This window comes from Rhinatrema bivittatum, chromosome 6 (genome assembly GCF_901001135.1).
Source record: "Rhinatrema bivittatum chromosome 6, aRhiBiv1.1, whole genome shotgun sequence".
Lineage (NCBI taxonomy): Eukaryota > Metazoa > Chordata > Amphibia > Gymnophiona > Rhinatrematidae > Rhinatrema > Rhinatrema bivittatum.
Window position 1 is genome coordinate 186,471,192 of NC_042620.1, and position 15,206 is coordinate 186,486,397.

General features: G+C 40.4%; 1 protein-coding gene across 2 annotated transcripts in view; it reads left to right on the forward strand.

The window, feature by feature from the left end:
• The window catches only part of NBEAL1 (neurobeachin like 1), a 324,484-nt gene extending 309,278 nt beyond the window's left edge, over positions 1 to 15,206 (forward strand). For both annotated transcript variants that reach the window (XM_029606300.1, XM_029606301.1), the window contains 6 exons: positions 1,083 to 1,177; positions 3,010 to 3,126; positions 7,469 to 7,630; positions 9,316 to 9,464; positions 10,198 to 10,333; positions 12,634 to 15,206. In XM_029606300.1, the coding sequence (XP_029462160.1) occupies positions 1,083 to 1,177; positions 3,010 to 3,126; positions 7,469 to 7,630; positions 9,316 to 9,464; positions 10,198 to 10,333; positions 12,634 to 12,735 (761 nt within the window). In that variant the 3' untranslated portion in view covers positions 12,736 to 15,206. The remainder of the gene's footprint in view (positions 1 to 1,082; positions 1,178 to 3,009; positions 3,127 to 7,468; positions 7,631 to 9,315; positions 9,465 to 10,197; positions 10,334 to 12,633) is intronic.

A 15,206-nucleotide genomic window follows, 5' to 3' on the forward strand; every position in this document is an offset into this window, starting at 1 on the left:
CCCCTGCCCTGGTCCTCCTCTCTCTCACTTCCCCTCCCCTGCCCTGGTCCTCCTCTCTCTCTTCCTCCCTTCCCTGGTCCTCTCCCCATTCCAGATGCTCTCTTTCTTTCCCTCCACCCAACATACACATCATTCTCACCTCCGTCTCCTCACACACTTCTGATCTCTCACTCCTTTTGCCACACAGCTGCTCCACGGATCCCACTTCTCACTCTGATCATGCAGGCAGCAGGAGGAGTTGAGCAACAGCTCTTCAGGCCATATTGTCATTCCCTGCTGCCCTGAGCTCTACTGGCACTTTCAACCGCACAAGGCAAATCTGCAGTCATGCCCTCCGTGCCAGAGGACCAGGAACACAGCCTGAGGTGCTGCCATTTCCTCTTAGTGTATAGCCTGATCAGTGTGGGGAGAGCGAGAATTGGCCAGCGAAGGGTGGAAGCAAGTTGCAAACATGCACTAATAGCCACTGCCTTACCAAGCCAGCTTCGTCCCTAGTCTCACGCAGCTCTGTGGGGGACAGAACGTTTCCATAGCAAGGGCCAAAATTTGCAACCCTTACTACGTGCAACTGCAGCATTGCAGGAAACCAGGAGCCCTTATAAAAGTGCTGCTGAAAAACTGTCATGAAACAATGTGATATGACATTAACTAACCACTTTAAAATGTCTTTTTACATAGCACATAAGACTGATTGTCGGTTCAGCCCAGCAGTGATCTTATTTATATAAAGAATTGTATGGCAGTCAAGGTTTTATGTAAGACGTGGAAAATCCAACTCATGCTAAGGGAAAATAGATATTTTCTGCTGCAGTTTTCTCTAGAATATTCCATTTGTTTTCCAGTCATAAAAATACTGGGTAAAACTAAATGGTTAGCATTTATAGAAATCGTGGTCCAGACATTTCTCAGTTTATTGCTTCAGAAACATAAATGCAGTCACTTCTTGAATGGGTGCCTGAGCTGACCGGAAACTGCCCAAGGGAAGATGAAAGAAGGACAGTTACATGAACTAAGGATAACTTTAATTGATGGTATATTTTTGCGATCCTAACCAGAAAAACTCTCTTTTTCTTTTCGTGTAGATATTGTGACCTGCTTAGCCACAGATTACTGTGGAATCCATTTAATTTCTGGCTCCAGGGATACCACGTGCATGATTTGGCAGATATTACAGCAGGTAAGCGTGCCCAGGGCGAGCAGGATTTTTATGTTCTTGCGGCTGTTACAGTTCACTATAGCCAGGGCCCCATTCTCCTGTGATGCACAAAATTGGCTGCTCCCAGCCAAATCACCGCAGGAGACCTAGGGGCCGAGTCCAAGCAGGCAGTGGCAGCAACTACAATGGCTGTGCATCTCTTCTCTCCTATTCCCACCCCTACCATGTCAGCTTGGAGCTAGGGGGAGGACAGCGACATTGCAGTGCCTCAGGCTGCGTCGTCATCCTCCACTGTTGGGGCCAGAGATGGTTCAAAGCACGACGCTCTGGCAGTGGAAAAAGTGGACACAGCAGCCAAGGAGCTGCAGCACTGGTATCCTTCTCCTAGCCCCGAGCTAATACGAAAGAGTGGATGAGGGTGTGCAGGGGGCTGGGCGAGCATGCCAGGAGAAAGTGAATCAGGGAAGGAGAGTGGGGGTGGAGGGGAGAGTGATTGCAGGAAGAAGGTGGCTGAGGTAATATGGGGAGTGGGGGAATGAGAGCGTGTCATTGAGAGAGGCATGAATGGGCTGGGGATGTGGAGAAGGAATGAGGAGACTGTGGTGGGTACAAGTTGTGAGTGAGAGAGGATTGGGGTTGTGGGAGTATGAGGGGGTATAACAAGATCAGAGGGGCTTTCGGGGAACGGGAAGTGTTCACTGTCAGAAGGAGGTGGACTTCCCTCTCCTGATCTAGGTTCTCCTCCTCCTCTTCCCTATATCCCTTTGCCTCTCTCCTCATTCCTGTTCCCTCTCCTTAACGATTCTTTCTCCCTGACCTCCATGATCCCCTTTCCCATCCCATCCCCCAGATCCCTTCTCCTACCCTGCCCCCCATTCTCTATCCCCCTTTTCTCTTCCTATCACTGGTCTCTAATTCCCTTCCCACCCCCAACCCAAAAGAACCAAATAAATTAACTGGACACAAGAAATATTAGAAAAATGTATTTTTATAAAGTAAAATACAGATTAACGTTTAGTTTGCAAATCCTTTCAAATTTATGCACGTGTGTTACATAATTGCCACAGAATTTTCAAACCCTTGCTGCAGAATCTAACCTCGAACTGCTACAGGAAACTGGGAACTCCGACTATAGCAGGCCGATACTCTTGCACATCAGTTATTCTAACTTTAGAAATGTTACGGCAACTTTCTCTTTTATGTTGTATTTCTCCAGAAGGAACAAGATAAAAAATTAGCTACATTTTTTTTTCTGCCCGTAGTAACTATCAGCTTTTGTTCCTATACACTTGGAGATCTCCTCAAGCATCCCTGGGTTATCACTCACTGATAATTTTCTTGTCCCATTTCCCTAATGATTGTGCATCCACAAGATGGATGGGATACAGAGTTTTCTCTGAGAGAAACCATAGAAATTCCAGTTATGGGTAATGATCACCTGCTCTCACTTCTCAGGATCCAAAATCAATCCAGGCTGTTCCTACGTCTGTGTGCCCTACTGGCACCAATCTCCAAGAAATCTCCTGACACTGGTCATAGATCTGAGCATAATTTTGAATTTCTCTAGATTTACTGGCAATGTGAAGCTTTTCTACCAAGCCACCAGGTCTTGGGCAATATTTCCTGCCAGTCTGTTTTAACCTTGAGTATGAGAAACAGGATTAACCAAAAGCTAAGCAGAAATATACTTATTATGATGCTGTAAGTAGCATGAAATGACCAGCAGCAGGAGGAAGATGTGTTTCAGTCTCATTTCTTGGATGAATCATGCTAACTTAGCATGACGCTGCATATTGATTTTAATTTTTAATGTTACTTTTTAATATTTTTTTTGCTTTTCATGTTAACACCAGGGAGGAGCACCAGTGGGTATGGCACCTAAACCTATGCAAATTTTATATGGCCATACTGATGAGATATCCAGTGTTAGTGTCAGCACGGAGCTAGACATGGCAGTGTCAGGAGCCAGGGTAAGCATCTGCATGTTCTTAAAGAAGGGACTGGAATAAATCAATAAAAATGTATCCTATGTCTTTCCTCGTATTGAACTGGTGGAACTGTAAGTATATGGTACTTTTCACTTCTGTATGTAACTTTTGTATAAATAAATCTATATTTAATTAGTGTTACATGCATATTTATTTTATAACTTTTCTATACCATCGTTTGGAACCATCACAACGATTTACAGAGTTTTACAATAAATAGTAAAGATACAGAGGGGCGGATTTTAAAAGGGTTACGCGTGTAACCCTTTTAAACCCCTCCTGCACGTGCTGAGCCTATTTTGCATGGGCTCAGCGCCACACGAAAGCCCCGGGACGAGCGTATGTCCCGGGCCATGCAAAAAGGGGCGGGGCGAGGACGGTCCGGGGCGGGGACATGGCCAGAGGCCTCCGAAGGCCTGCTAGGTCAGGGGATCGCGCGCCAACACTCGGCCTGCGCGTGCAACCTACGCCCGCCTGGAGGCAGGCGCAACTTAAATAATAAAGGTAGGGGGGGATTTAGGTAGGGCTGGGGGGCGGGTTAGATAGGGGAAGGGAGGGGGTTCGAAAATCTGGCCCAGAGTGTAATAATAAATAAAATGGAGAATAAAAAATACATGATTAATAGATTGAAATTAAAGGAATAAGAGACACAAACACATTTTTTAAAAATTTTAAATACTACATTTTATAAACATAAGTTAATAGAATTTAAAAATAGATCTAAAGATTAGCTGATCTATGGAGATAAAGGTAGCATGAATTCTTCTTAGGAATGTAATTTTTGCACACTGCAATGAGAGACAATTCATTTTACCATTAAATATTCACAGATTATATGGTCATTATGTTGTGTTTTTTGATAGTATTTGAAATGTGTATTATTTCATGCATTTAAAAGTGTTTTCATGTATTAAAAATTTGCATAATGAGCATGGAGTAATTTTGTAGCAGCCAGCAGATATTTTAAGCAGTTATCCACATATTTTTCACCAGTTTGCAAAGGGAGACTATGCACATGTTTTCCCTTTGGATATTATCCCACCACTGCCTGCAGACCTTTACACCCACTTATGTGTGTAGGAGACAATTTTCAAAGGAGTTATGCACATAAATGTAACGTACTACCATAGCAATTTTCAAAGCCATTTACTCAAGTAAAGTGCACTTACGCGAGTAAATCCCATGGACAATTCAGTACCATATATTGTAGCAATTTTCAAAAGCTCATTTACCATGGTAAAGTGCATTTAGTCAAGTGAAACCCAGTTTTATGTGTGTAAATGTTTTTTAAAATCAGACCCATTGCTTTTTGAGGAAAACTGAATGTATTCTTTTAAAAACACAAAAGTATGCATATAATTGCAAATCCTGCCCCCACTCATTGTGAGTAAACTTGCATGCATACATACAGACTATACATGCATAAATTTACCCACATGTTGGGTAGGCAATTATATAATTTCTGTTTCTGAAAATAAAGCACTATTTTATCCATGGAAATGCCTTGAAAATTAGCCTCTAAGGGTACTGTATATAAATACTGGTTTATGCAAACGTTTAGGCACTCCAGATCAAACTGTTTGTTTCAATGAATCTCTAAATGAACAGAAGCAGACACAATCTATATGGAACAAAGGTGCATTAAGGAATTACAAAGATAAAAATGGTGGTTTGAAATAGTAGTGATAAAAATGCAGTCAATGAGATAAGTACAAGTTTCATATTGGATGACAGCACCAGTGACTATTAATTTTACTTGCAAAAAAATCTTTTCAAAAAATAACCAACATATGAAGACCAATGATTATATATAAGGTAAAGACCTGAATAAGTTACAAACATTTCTCAATGACGCTTACATTATACATCTGTAAATCCATTTAAAAAATAGAGTTGGGGTGGAGCAAGCATAGTGATTTAATACAAGAGTCCTCCTGTCTCGTTCTAAATAAGAGGAAGTAGTATGGGTTGTAAAACGTTAACATGACAACTTTCTGCAATTGTTAATGAAAAATTACTTTTTGCTTATTTAACAGATTTAAAATACTAAAACAGTGAATATGGCTTGTGCAGAGGTTTGGTGAGTGAGTTGATGGTGGTGGGGTTGCTTAGCAATAGTGATCATAATAGGATCAAATTTGAATTAATGACTGTTAGGGGGATTATAAGTATATCCACGGCTGTAGCACTAAACTTTCAAAAAGGAAACTTTGATAAAATAAGAAAAATAGTTAAAAAAAAAAACCCCAAAAAACTGAAAGGTATAACTACAAAGGTTAAGTGTGTGCAAGAGGCATGGACATTGTTAAAAAAAATACCATCTTAGAAGCACAGTCCAGATGTATTCCACACGTTAAGAAAGGTGGAAAGAAGGTCAAATGATTACTGGCATGGCTAAAAAGTGAGGTAAAAGAGGCTATTTTAGTCAAAAGATCTTCTTTAAAATACTGGAAGAAGGATCCATCAGAACAAAATAGGATAAAGCATAAGCATTGGTCAAGATAAATGTAAGATATTGATAAGACAGGCTAAGAGAGAATTTGAAAAGAAGTTGGCTACAGAGGCAAAAACTAATAATAAAAAATGTTAAAAAGTCTGCGAGGGAGTCAGTTGGACTGTTAGATGATCGAGGGGTTAAAGGGGCACGTAAGGAAGATAAGACCATCGCAGAAAGACTAAACAAATTCTTTGCTTCAGTGTTTACTGAAGAGGAAGCTGGGGAGATACCTTTTCCGGAGACGGTTTTTAAGGGTGATGAGTCAGATGAACTGAACCAAATCATGGTGAACCTGGAAGATGTGGCAGGCCATATTGACAAAGAGTAGTAAATCACTTGGACCAGATGGTTTTGAAGGGGTGAATAAACATGTGGACAAAGGTGAACCGGTAGATGTGGTGTATTTGGATTTTCAGAAGGCATTCGACAAAGTCCCTCATGAAAGGCTTCTAAGAAAACTAAAAATCATGGGATAGGAATGGATGTCCTTTTGTGTATTGCAAACTGGTTAAAAGACAGGAAACAGAGTAGGATTAAATAGTCTGTTTTCACAGTGGAAAAAGTAAACAGTGGAGTGCCTCAAGGATCTGTACATGGACCAGTATTTTTTAATATATGTATAAATGATCTGGAAAGGGGTACGACAAATGAGGTGATCAAATTTGCAGATGTCACAAAATTATGCAGAGTAGTTAAATCTCAAATGGATTATAATAAATTGCAGGGAACCTTATGAAACTGGAAAATTGGGCTGCCAAATGGCAGAAGAAATTTAATGTGATGCATATAGGGAAAAATAACCCATGCTATAGTTACACAATGTTAGGTTCTATCTTAGGAGTTACCACCCAGGAAAGAAATCTAGGCGTCATAGTGGAAATCGTTGGCTCAGTGTGCCTTGAAGGTCAAAGCAAACAATGTTAAGAATTATAAGGAAGGGAATGGCAAATAAAACAGTGGATGTCATAATGCCTCTGTATTGCCCCATGGTGAGACCACACCTTAAATACCATGTGCAATTCTGGTCACAAAATCTCTCAAAAAAGATGTAGTTGCACTGGAGAAGGTACAGAGAAGGGCGACCAAAATGATAAGGGGCATGGAACAGCTCCCCTATGAGGAAAGACTAAAGAAGTTATGGCTGTTCAGTTTGGAGAAGAAACGACTGAGATGGAATATGACAGAGGTCTACAAAATCATGAAAGGACTTGAACAGGTTAATGTAAATCTGTTATTTGCTCTTTCAGTTAATAGAAGGACCAGGGGACACTCCATGAAGTTAGCGGGAGGCTCATTTAAAACAAATCGAAGAAAATTCTTTTTCAGTCAGCGCATAGTTAAGCTCTAGAATTCATTGCCAGAGGATGTGGTTACGGCAGTTAGTGTAACTGAGTTTGAAAATGGTTTGGAAAGTTCTTAAAGGGAAAATCCATAAACTACTATTAATTAATAAGCAATAGTAGCTTAAGATCTATTTAATGTTTGGGTATTTGCCAGGTACTTGTGACTTGGATTGGCCATCGTTGGAAACAGGATCCTGGGCTTGATGGACCTTTGGTCAGACGCAGTATGGCATATCTTATGTAGGGATGGTGATAAGCCATGCTGAAAAAAATGAATGGAGACCTTCCTGGTAATAACTGTTCTAAACCTGTTCTTGTAAAAACAATCAAAAATCCAAAATATCTTAAATGCTATATTAAATTGATATTGACAATTCTGCTGAATTCTTGTCACTTGCATTGCCTATCTAACATGCAATGCATCTAAGAATATAAATTATGCTCTTGCCACATTTCTTACTTCCTGTTTTCATGTTGTTTTCAGGATGGCACTGTGATCATTCATACAATTCGTAAGGGACAATACATGAGGACTTTGCGACCCCCTTGTGAGAGCTCCCTTGTGCTGACCATCCCCAACCTAGCTGTGTCCTGGGATGGACACATAGTCGTTCACACTTGCATTGAAGGAAAGAATACCCTCAAGGTATTATTAAAAAATCTTAGTAGTACAAGAATGTGTGCACTACAGAGGGGCTATGCATGTATTGTATCTCTGTGGATCTTTTTGTGTGCGTGCATGTGTGTGTGAGTAGGTACACAATGCAAACTACAATTTGTTCTCAAAACTAAACATTTTTTATTAGACCATGCAAATAATTCAGAAATGTAATTATTTTAATACACATATAAAATTGGGTAGAACATAAATGATGATGAAATTCAGCAAGGTGGCTGGTATGATCTCATCATCTTGTTGATTTGCTTCCCATTCATGTTCTATAGCATAAAGCTTTTCAAAATGGATCTCTTACTATTTATTGTCAAATAAATATATCCAAAACTATATTTAGTTATGTAGTTACTTGTAGCTGTTGCACAGTTAATGAATGGCTTGAACAGTACTAATTCTGAAGTGTGTACAGTTACTATTTAATATGATTGCTCTCTGGTCATCTTCCCGTGTCTTTTTTTTTTTTTTTGCTTGGTGTCCTTCCATTCCTTTTGTTCTGATCCAGATTTTGCCCAAAGGAAACTGTCCTCCCTGATCTCTCCTGTTCCTTCCATTCACTTCAGTTGAGTAAGGCTACATTTCTCTAGCAATCATCCAAATTTAGTTGGACTGTCAAGTCTTACATTAAAAATATAATCATAAACTAAATTCCACAGTCCGCTTTTCCTTGGTTTGGCAGGCTGTTCAGTGTGAGATTTGTTTCATGTCACATTGATGCACGAACCACCATTTAGATCAATATAAACATAGGTAGGGTTATAACAATTTTATATACCGACATTCGATTTGAGGTAGGGCTATAACTATTTATTTATTTATTTATTTATTTATTATTTGTTATATACCAACATTCACAGATGGTTTACATTCAGGTACTGTAGGCATTTCCCTATCCCCAGAGGGCTTACAATCTAAATTTGTACCTGAGGCAATGGAGGGTAAAGTGGCTTCCCCCAAGGTCACAAGGAGCGACAGCGGGACTCAAACCCTGGTCTCCACTAGGCTATTCCTCCTCCCTCCTACTTTTTGTCAAGGATTGCTTTTTTATAGTAGTAAAAGACCTGCAGAAATATGATTTTCATATTAGGCAATGATGCTGCACTGGAAATAGTCATGCGACCTCAGCTGACATTCCTTCAGTGTGCTATGCTATTAGACGGGACCTTCCATAGCAGCGCACATGTTCGTTGGCCCAGGCCCAGGGACACAGCTGTTTTATAACATGCGCCCATAGTTTAATAGCTTCCCTTCCCCCTCGTTAGCCTCGACCTTTAAAACCCGCTGCTATGCCTGTATTTTTTGTTTTAATACTTACACATCATCCATAGCAGAAGTAAAGTTACAGGGCAGGGGACCCTGGTGTGCGCCAGTGTGCGTAAGTATTTACGCACAAATTTCATGCCCATTCCCGGCCCCTTTTGGAAACTTTTTGTTTGTGCCTACAGCAGCAAGCCTGCGCGATTCTGGCCGGCTTTAAAACTCCGTTTGGCGCTTGCCGGCCCAACATGTTCCCACATCCCCTAATTTTGGCACGCGTCGGGCTTTTAAAATTCACCTTCAAGTGTGCACATTTACTGCTTATTGCATATGGTTTGGAAATGCTGGTCTTTGTAATTGTACCGTTCTGGAGGATTCCTATGTCTGAAATCTTTCTGCAGAATAAGAATGCATTACATTTGTTCTCTGTGAATGGAAAGTATTTGGTATCAGAAGGCCTACAGGAACAAATATCGGACATGTGCGTGTGTGGCGAGCATATTGTGATGGGTAGCATGCAAGGACTTCTATCTATCCGGGATCTTTACAGGTAATGTGCTGTTGGTATGTAATTATAGAAAAATGAATACATCGCCAATGTACAGTTTGTTTTTAATGCAGTGAGAGAAACTGTTCTTCAACTGGAATATGAGTGGCAGGGCATATATAAAATGTAATAGATGTAACATAAAATGGTCTTTAATTATTTTAAAGAAAAAAGCCAATGTGGCATTTAAATCAATTTGTTGGACATATTTTGAGAGGAGACCCATTCATCTTGGATTAATTGGGTGTGTCGCAAAGCAGCTTTTAAAAGAAGCATGTGCACCCGTGACCTGGAGTCACATCCGGGCGTGTGATGTCCGCAGGTCTCCATTTCAACGTAAATAAAATGTTGCAGCATTAGCCCCAGGGCTCGTTGTTAATGCTGCAAAACAGGAGACTGAAGTCCGAGGCCAGCAGAGTTTGGATATGCCACAGAAGTGACACACTTAAGCTCTGGGCTGAAGTCAGTCTAATGGAACTTGTATGCCTATTTATTTATTTATGTGTAAATTGAAAGTATTTGATTTTTTTTTTTTAAGGTAAGGATGCTTGGTGAGAACTACTGGATTAAAATGAGGGCATTTGATGGGTGAGGGGATACTGAGTGGGACAAGGACAATGTAATCTTACATAGGATCGAGTACTGCAATGAAGTTATAAAAGGAGTATCACACGATGCACAATACCAGAATGGGAGTGTATTTAATTGTGTCTTCTTTCAAACCTTTCTCTTCTAGCCTGAGTCTTAGCGTCTCTTCCTTAACCTTGCGAGTGCCAATCCGTTGTGTTTCTGTTACCAAAGAAAACAGCCATGTTCTGGTTGGACTGCAGGATGGCAAATTAATAGTTGTTGGTGTTGGCAAGCCAGCTGAGGTAAAAATCTATTCTCCAGAGCTCTATCTTAGAAATGCGAGCAAGGTTTACATATTTCTCATATGGTCATCCAAATTCAAGGGCAAGGTTGAACTTATGAATAGAGAAGCTATAGTTTGAGAAGAACTCAGAATAACCTGAATAGGAACAGAGAGAGGATTCCTAGGTAACTGGCATAAAAGCAGTGAATGTGACTACCTTTGTGGCTTAAACTGCAGTGCAGGGCACTCAAGTTAGCCTCCTGGTTTCTGTGGTCAACAGCAAAGGCTGGGCACATCCTGGAGATGTGTTCCATCCCGGGGAGAGAGAGAATATGACTGCCACTTCTGTGATAATTCCTGGCATTTAAAGGAATGTCCCCGAGAGTAAGTATGGCCTGTGAGAGCACATCTCTGTCAACAAGGCAAGCTGTTGGGAAGAGAGAAGGGGAAATTCCACGAAAGAGGAAAAAATGAGGGCTAAAAAGAAATCATAAAAAGTAGGAAATGAGTTAACACGAGCGGAGAGTACAAAAAGCAGCAGTTACTGGAATATGGCTGTAACCCCCTTAACATTTTCTGAAATAAGATTCAGCATCATGCGTATAGTGGTGCAAGTCTCTTGTCCGGTAGGAGGTGATGTGCTGAGGTCAGTTATTGCTGCATGGCGAACCCTACTGACACAGAGGCCAATGAAGGGTTCATTAACAAGACAATTTCTCCAACCCTCAGCTAACAAGGGGAACAGTTTTAGTTTTAAGAAAAGAGCTGCTTTCCTAGATAGATGTGTTTTTTGTTTGTTTTTTTTAATCAAAATGGAATAGGCTCTTAACAGTTCTTTATAATGAAAACAAAGATTATTCTATAAGGAAGTTGATCTGCCCAAAATGAAGATTGCATCTTAATGAGTTTTGAGTTATTGAAAGTTGTAGGGTTTTGTAGTTTATTTTTCATTGTTCTGTTGTGTTATCACGTGTCAGTAAGGTTTCAGAAAGGGTTTATACCAGAGCTTCCCAAACCTGTCCTGGGGCCTCCACAGCCAGCCAATCGGGTTTTCAAGATATCCATTTTGAGTCTCCATGATAGGCAAATTTATTTCATGCATATTCATTGTGGATATCCTGGGGTCCCCTGGACAGGTTAGGGAAGGCTTGATTTTTATACTAAGGTGTCTAGAGTACTATTACTTATAATGCTGTGAAATGTGAAGAGAAAGAAGCTCAAAGAAGAGTTCATTTAGGCTTGGGGCTAACTTTACAGCTTATGGTTACTTCCGATACACAAAATCTAGCCTTAAAGGTTTCCTGAGAAAGATAATGTAATGGTGGGTTATTGCAGCAGTGGTTTCTACTTAGAATTGCTATAAATAGCAAACATAATCACAATCTCTGCTACAGTTGTGTGCATGGATTGTGCTTCATGGACATGCGTTGGACGCGTGTTGGACGCGGCTTGAATTTGCATTCGATTTTAATACAGTATCGAGCGGTAGGTGAGCTGGACTGTGCGTGCGGCAAACGCGGGTGCGCCCGGCACTAACGCAGCTCTTCCTACTGCTCCTTTCTGTATCGGCCCGTATGTGTTTTAATGAATCTCTAAGTGAACAGATGATGATAAAACCACTACATTTCAACCAGAACAATGTGAGCCAGGTCCTAATAAATGAAAAGCTGAGCTGGGGCCAGACCAGTTGTAGTACTGTACCTTAATTTGATTCCCGGGTAAGGTTTACTGTTGCCTTGGCCAGCCAAGGACTGGGGATGCTGCAGAGGCAATGTTTACCACCACAAACTGGGGAATGAGGAGGTGGCAATCAACGCGATACCTAATGACAATTGTAGGGTACAGAAGGGGAACCAAGAACGGTCAAAAATTGTTGCTGCAATAGTTGGACTAAATGAAGTGGAGGGGGAATGTAAAAATGAGCAAAAATCCCAGATAGTTGTGATTGAAGGCTCATGGCACTGTAGCCAGTTCAAAGCTAGAAACCCACAGGAGCAGGAAAAAAACTGCCAGGCAAAAAAAAATAAGAAACTGAGCTGAAACTGCCCATGCCCATGAAATTTCTAGACAAGATACATTACATAGTGCATGTCTGGAAAAGCTCGGTTTGTAATCCAGTGAGGCCTAACGCTTGTTCAGCAATATTCTGCAGATGCTTTTGAGTATCTTGGTATTTTCTACATTTATTTATTTATTTAAAACATTTCTATACCATCTTAACAATTGTGTAATTGACCAAAATGGTCATTGCTTCAGACATCTTTAGTGACTCATACTCTTCCTCTCTCTCTTTCTCCCGCTCTGGATGGCTCTGAGCAGATGCGCTCAAGTCAGCTTTCTCGGAAGCTCTGGGGATCTAGCAAGCGCCTCAGCCAGATATCGGCAGGAGAGACTGAATACAACACTCAGGAGCCTCAGTGACTGGGCTGCTCTTCTTCCCCTCGGCCATTAATTCCAGCAGTTTGATTTAAAAGGTTGTGACTTAAGCCACCGAACGTCTGATGTACATTTCAAGAAACGATTTGGTTTCCAAAAATCAAGTACCCCAGTAGGACATTGTAGTTTGTGTAATACTAACACATAAGCCCACAAGTTTTGGTTTTTTCAGGTACGCCTGATGACTTTCGGCTGGCAGCAAAGCTCCTGCCAGACAGCCTGAAGGTGAATCTTTATGAAATGAAATTGGATTGAGTTTGGGGACATCCGACATCCTGTATTTTTATAAAGATGAGCTAGCTCATTTCTCCTTGGAAATGATAAACCTACTCGGCTTAATGCTTTTGGAAGGCTGGAGGATGAAAGGAAGATGCAGCTTGGAACATATAAAAATCACTGTAAACGCGCTTTTTTTCTGGCAATCAGCTGGTTACTAATTGCTCAGTCAATAACTATTTTAATGCCTTTCATGATGAAGTGCTTGAGCTATTCTGCAGGGAACATTTTAGTTGCACTACTTGACTTTCAGAGGAAAACACTGCTTTCATATCTTTCGTTGAGGATTTACTATGTGACATATCTTCACCATCCCCGTGAAACCGTGTATTTTTTAAGGTATACCTGGGAAATAAGGGGGAGGGGGGGGAGGTAAGCCCATTTTAAGGTCCATTCAAGATTCACATGTAACATTCCTGGTCTAAGACTACATCTAATTTCACCAATATGAATTGTTGACTATAGACCTAACTTCGTCATATCTGGGCTCTGTTTGCCACACCCGTACAGTTGCTTTAGTGTAAACTATATTCCAGTTACAGGATCAGTCAGCAGTTAATTCCATTTTTTGCTAATCTTCTTGAAGCATTCTGCCTACCTTATTGGAGAGGAAAACTTTGCAGTCTTATTACAAACATAGGCTGCACGTAGTACTCATAATACCAGTCCTTTCAATGTGAACTGGATACTATATTTTTCCATGTTGCTTCTCAACTACTTCAAGATGGTATTGATTAGATTAATCGAAGAACCCTGGGATTTCCAGACACCGAAGCATTAATATACAAATGAGAACTGTTCCTTACTGTGTCACTGGGTTTTACCTGAAAAAGACATTTAGATGATATTGTTAGTACGCACCGAAAAAGGCAAACTGAACTAAGTTCTTCAGGTGAGGGCCCGTGTGCGGTACAATGGATTTGTTGTGTTGCCGCACATGGTTTCCTTGTAATCCGTGCACAGGGAGAAAGAGAACTTAAGCTGAGAATATTTGAAAGTCTTAATATTGGGTTTAAAAGAAAAAAAACCAAAGTGCTCTATAGTGATTACAACACCATCATGGGATATTGATACAGGCAGCTCCAATTGTGTTTCATCTGTTCAAACGTTTGAGTGTACATAACATTTAATTAGTAACAAATCTGCTAAAATGTATGGGACATACTCTGGTTTATCTGACTATCTTGTAATTCCGATAAAAATATAGGTAAACATGTAAAAATTAAGCAGATCTGACTGCGCTCTAATCATAGGATGCTTCGTTTTCAGTTAAACAATCAGAAAGCATTTGCCGTTTTCTAATTTATACTTAAAGATATAATTTGCTTATGTAATTTAATTATGTGTACTTTTGGTGAGTCCTGTGATGATGTAAAATTCTGCGTCTCTCTCAGTTTTAACAGTTCTTGACTCCTAGTACTTTTCCATTTTCTCTAGCAAGGTTACATTTCTAAAGGTGGCTGGCATGATTTTCATGGGGCAAGGATGATTTGTCTCCTTTTCATTTGGTGCAGGAGTCACTGTTTTACTTCTAGCTAAAGGTACGTCTTCCACACTAGCAAAAAATAACCAAAAAAGGCTCACTTAGCTTCAGAACACAAAAATCAGTATCTGGCACTAATCTGGTTACTTCACCAAGCAAAATAAAATGAGTGTCTGGGATATTTTCCCTATTGAATAAGATTAGATAGTGTTAAGTACGGAATGGTATTATTGATCGACTGTACTGGGAGTCGAAGTTGGCAGGAAAATTGTGAGAAAAAGAGAGAATTGACTGTAGCGCTCAGAATTCAGTGTTTCTGGAAAGGTCTTACACTGGAAGAGCAGTAAGAAATGAGCAGCAGGTTGAGGCCGAAGTGAAAAGATCTGGTGGTAGTAAGGGGAGGAGTTGTGGGTTAGCCTACTTTCACTCATCATAAACTCCAGAGACCCTTCCATGGAGGCTGTGAAGGCTGTGCATGTGAAGCAGGTAGGAAAATTGATGTTTCATAGTGAATGAGAATGGGTAGCTTAGATGGTCTGAGTTTTGGTAGTGGGGATCTATCTGACCTGGTGTTTTTATATAAAGGTTGGTTGTTGTGGCAGGTTATTAATGCAACAAGATCAAGTAAAAAAAAAAAAAAAGTATTTGCCTTTAATCTGCAAGAAAGTTTCACTGAGGAATGTAACAAAAGGAAACC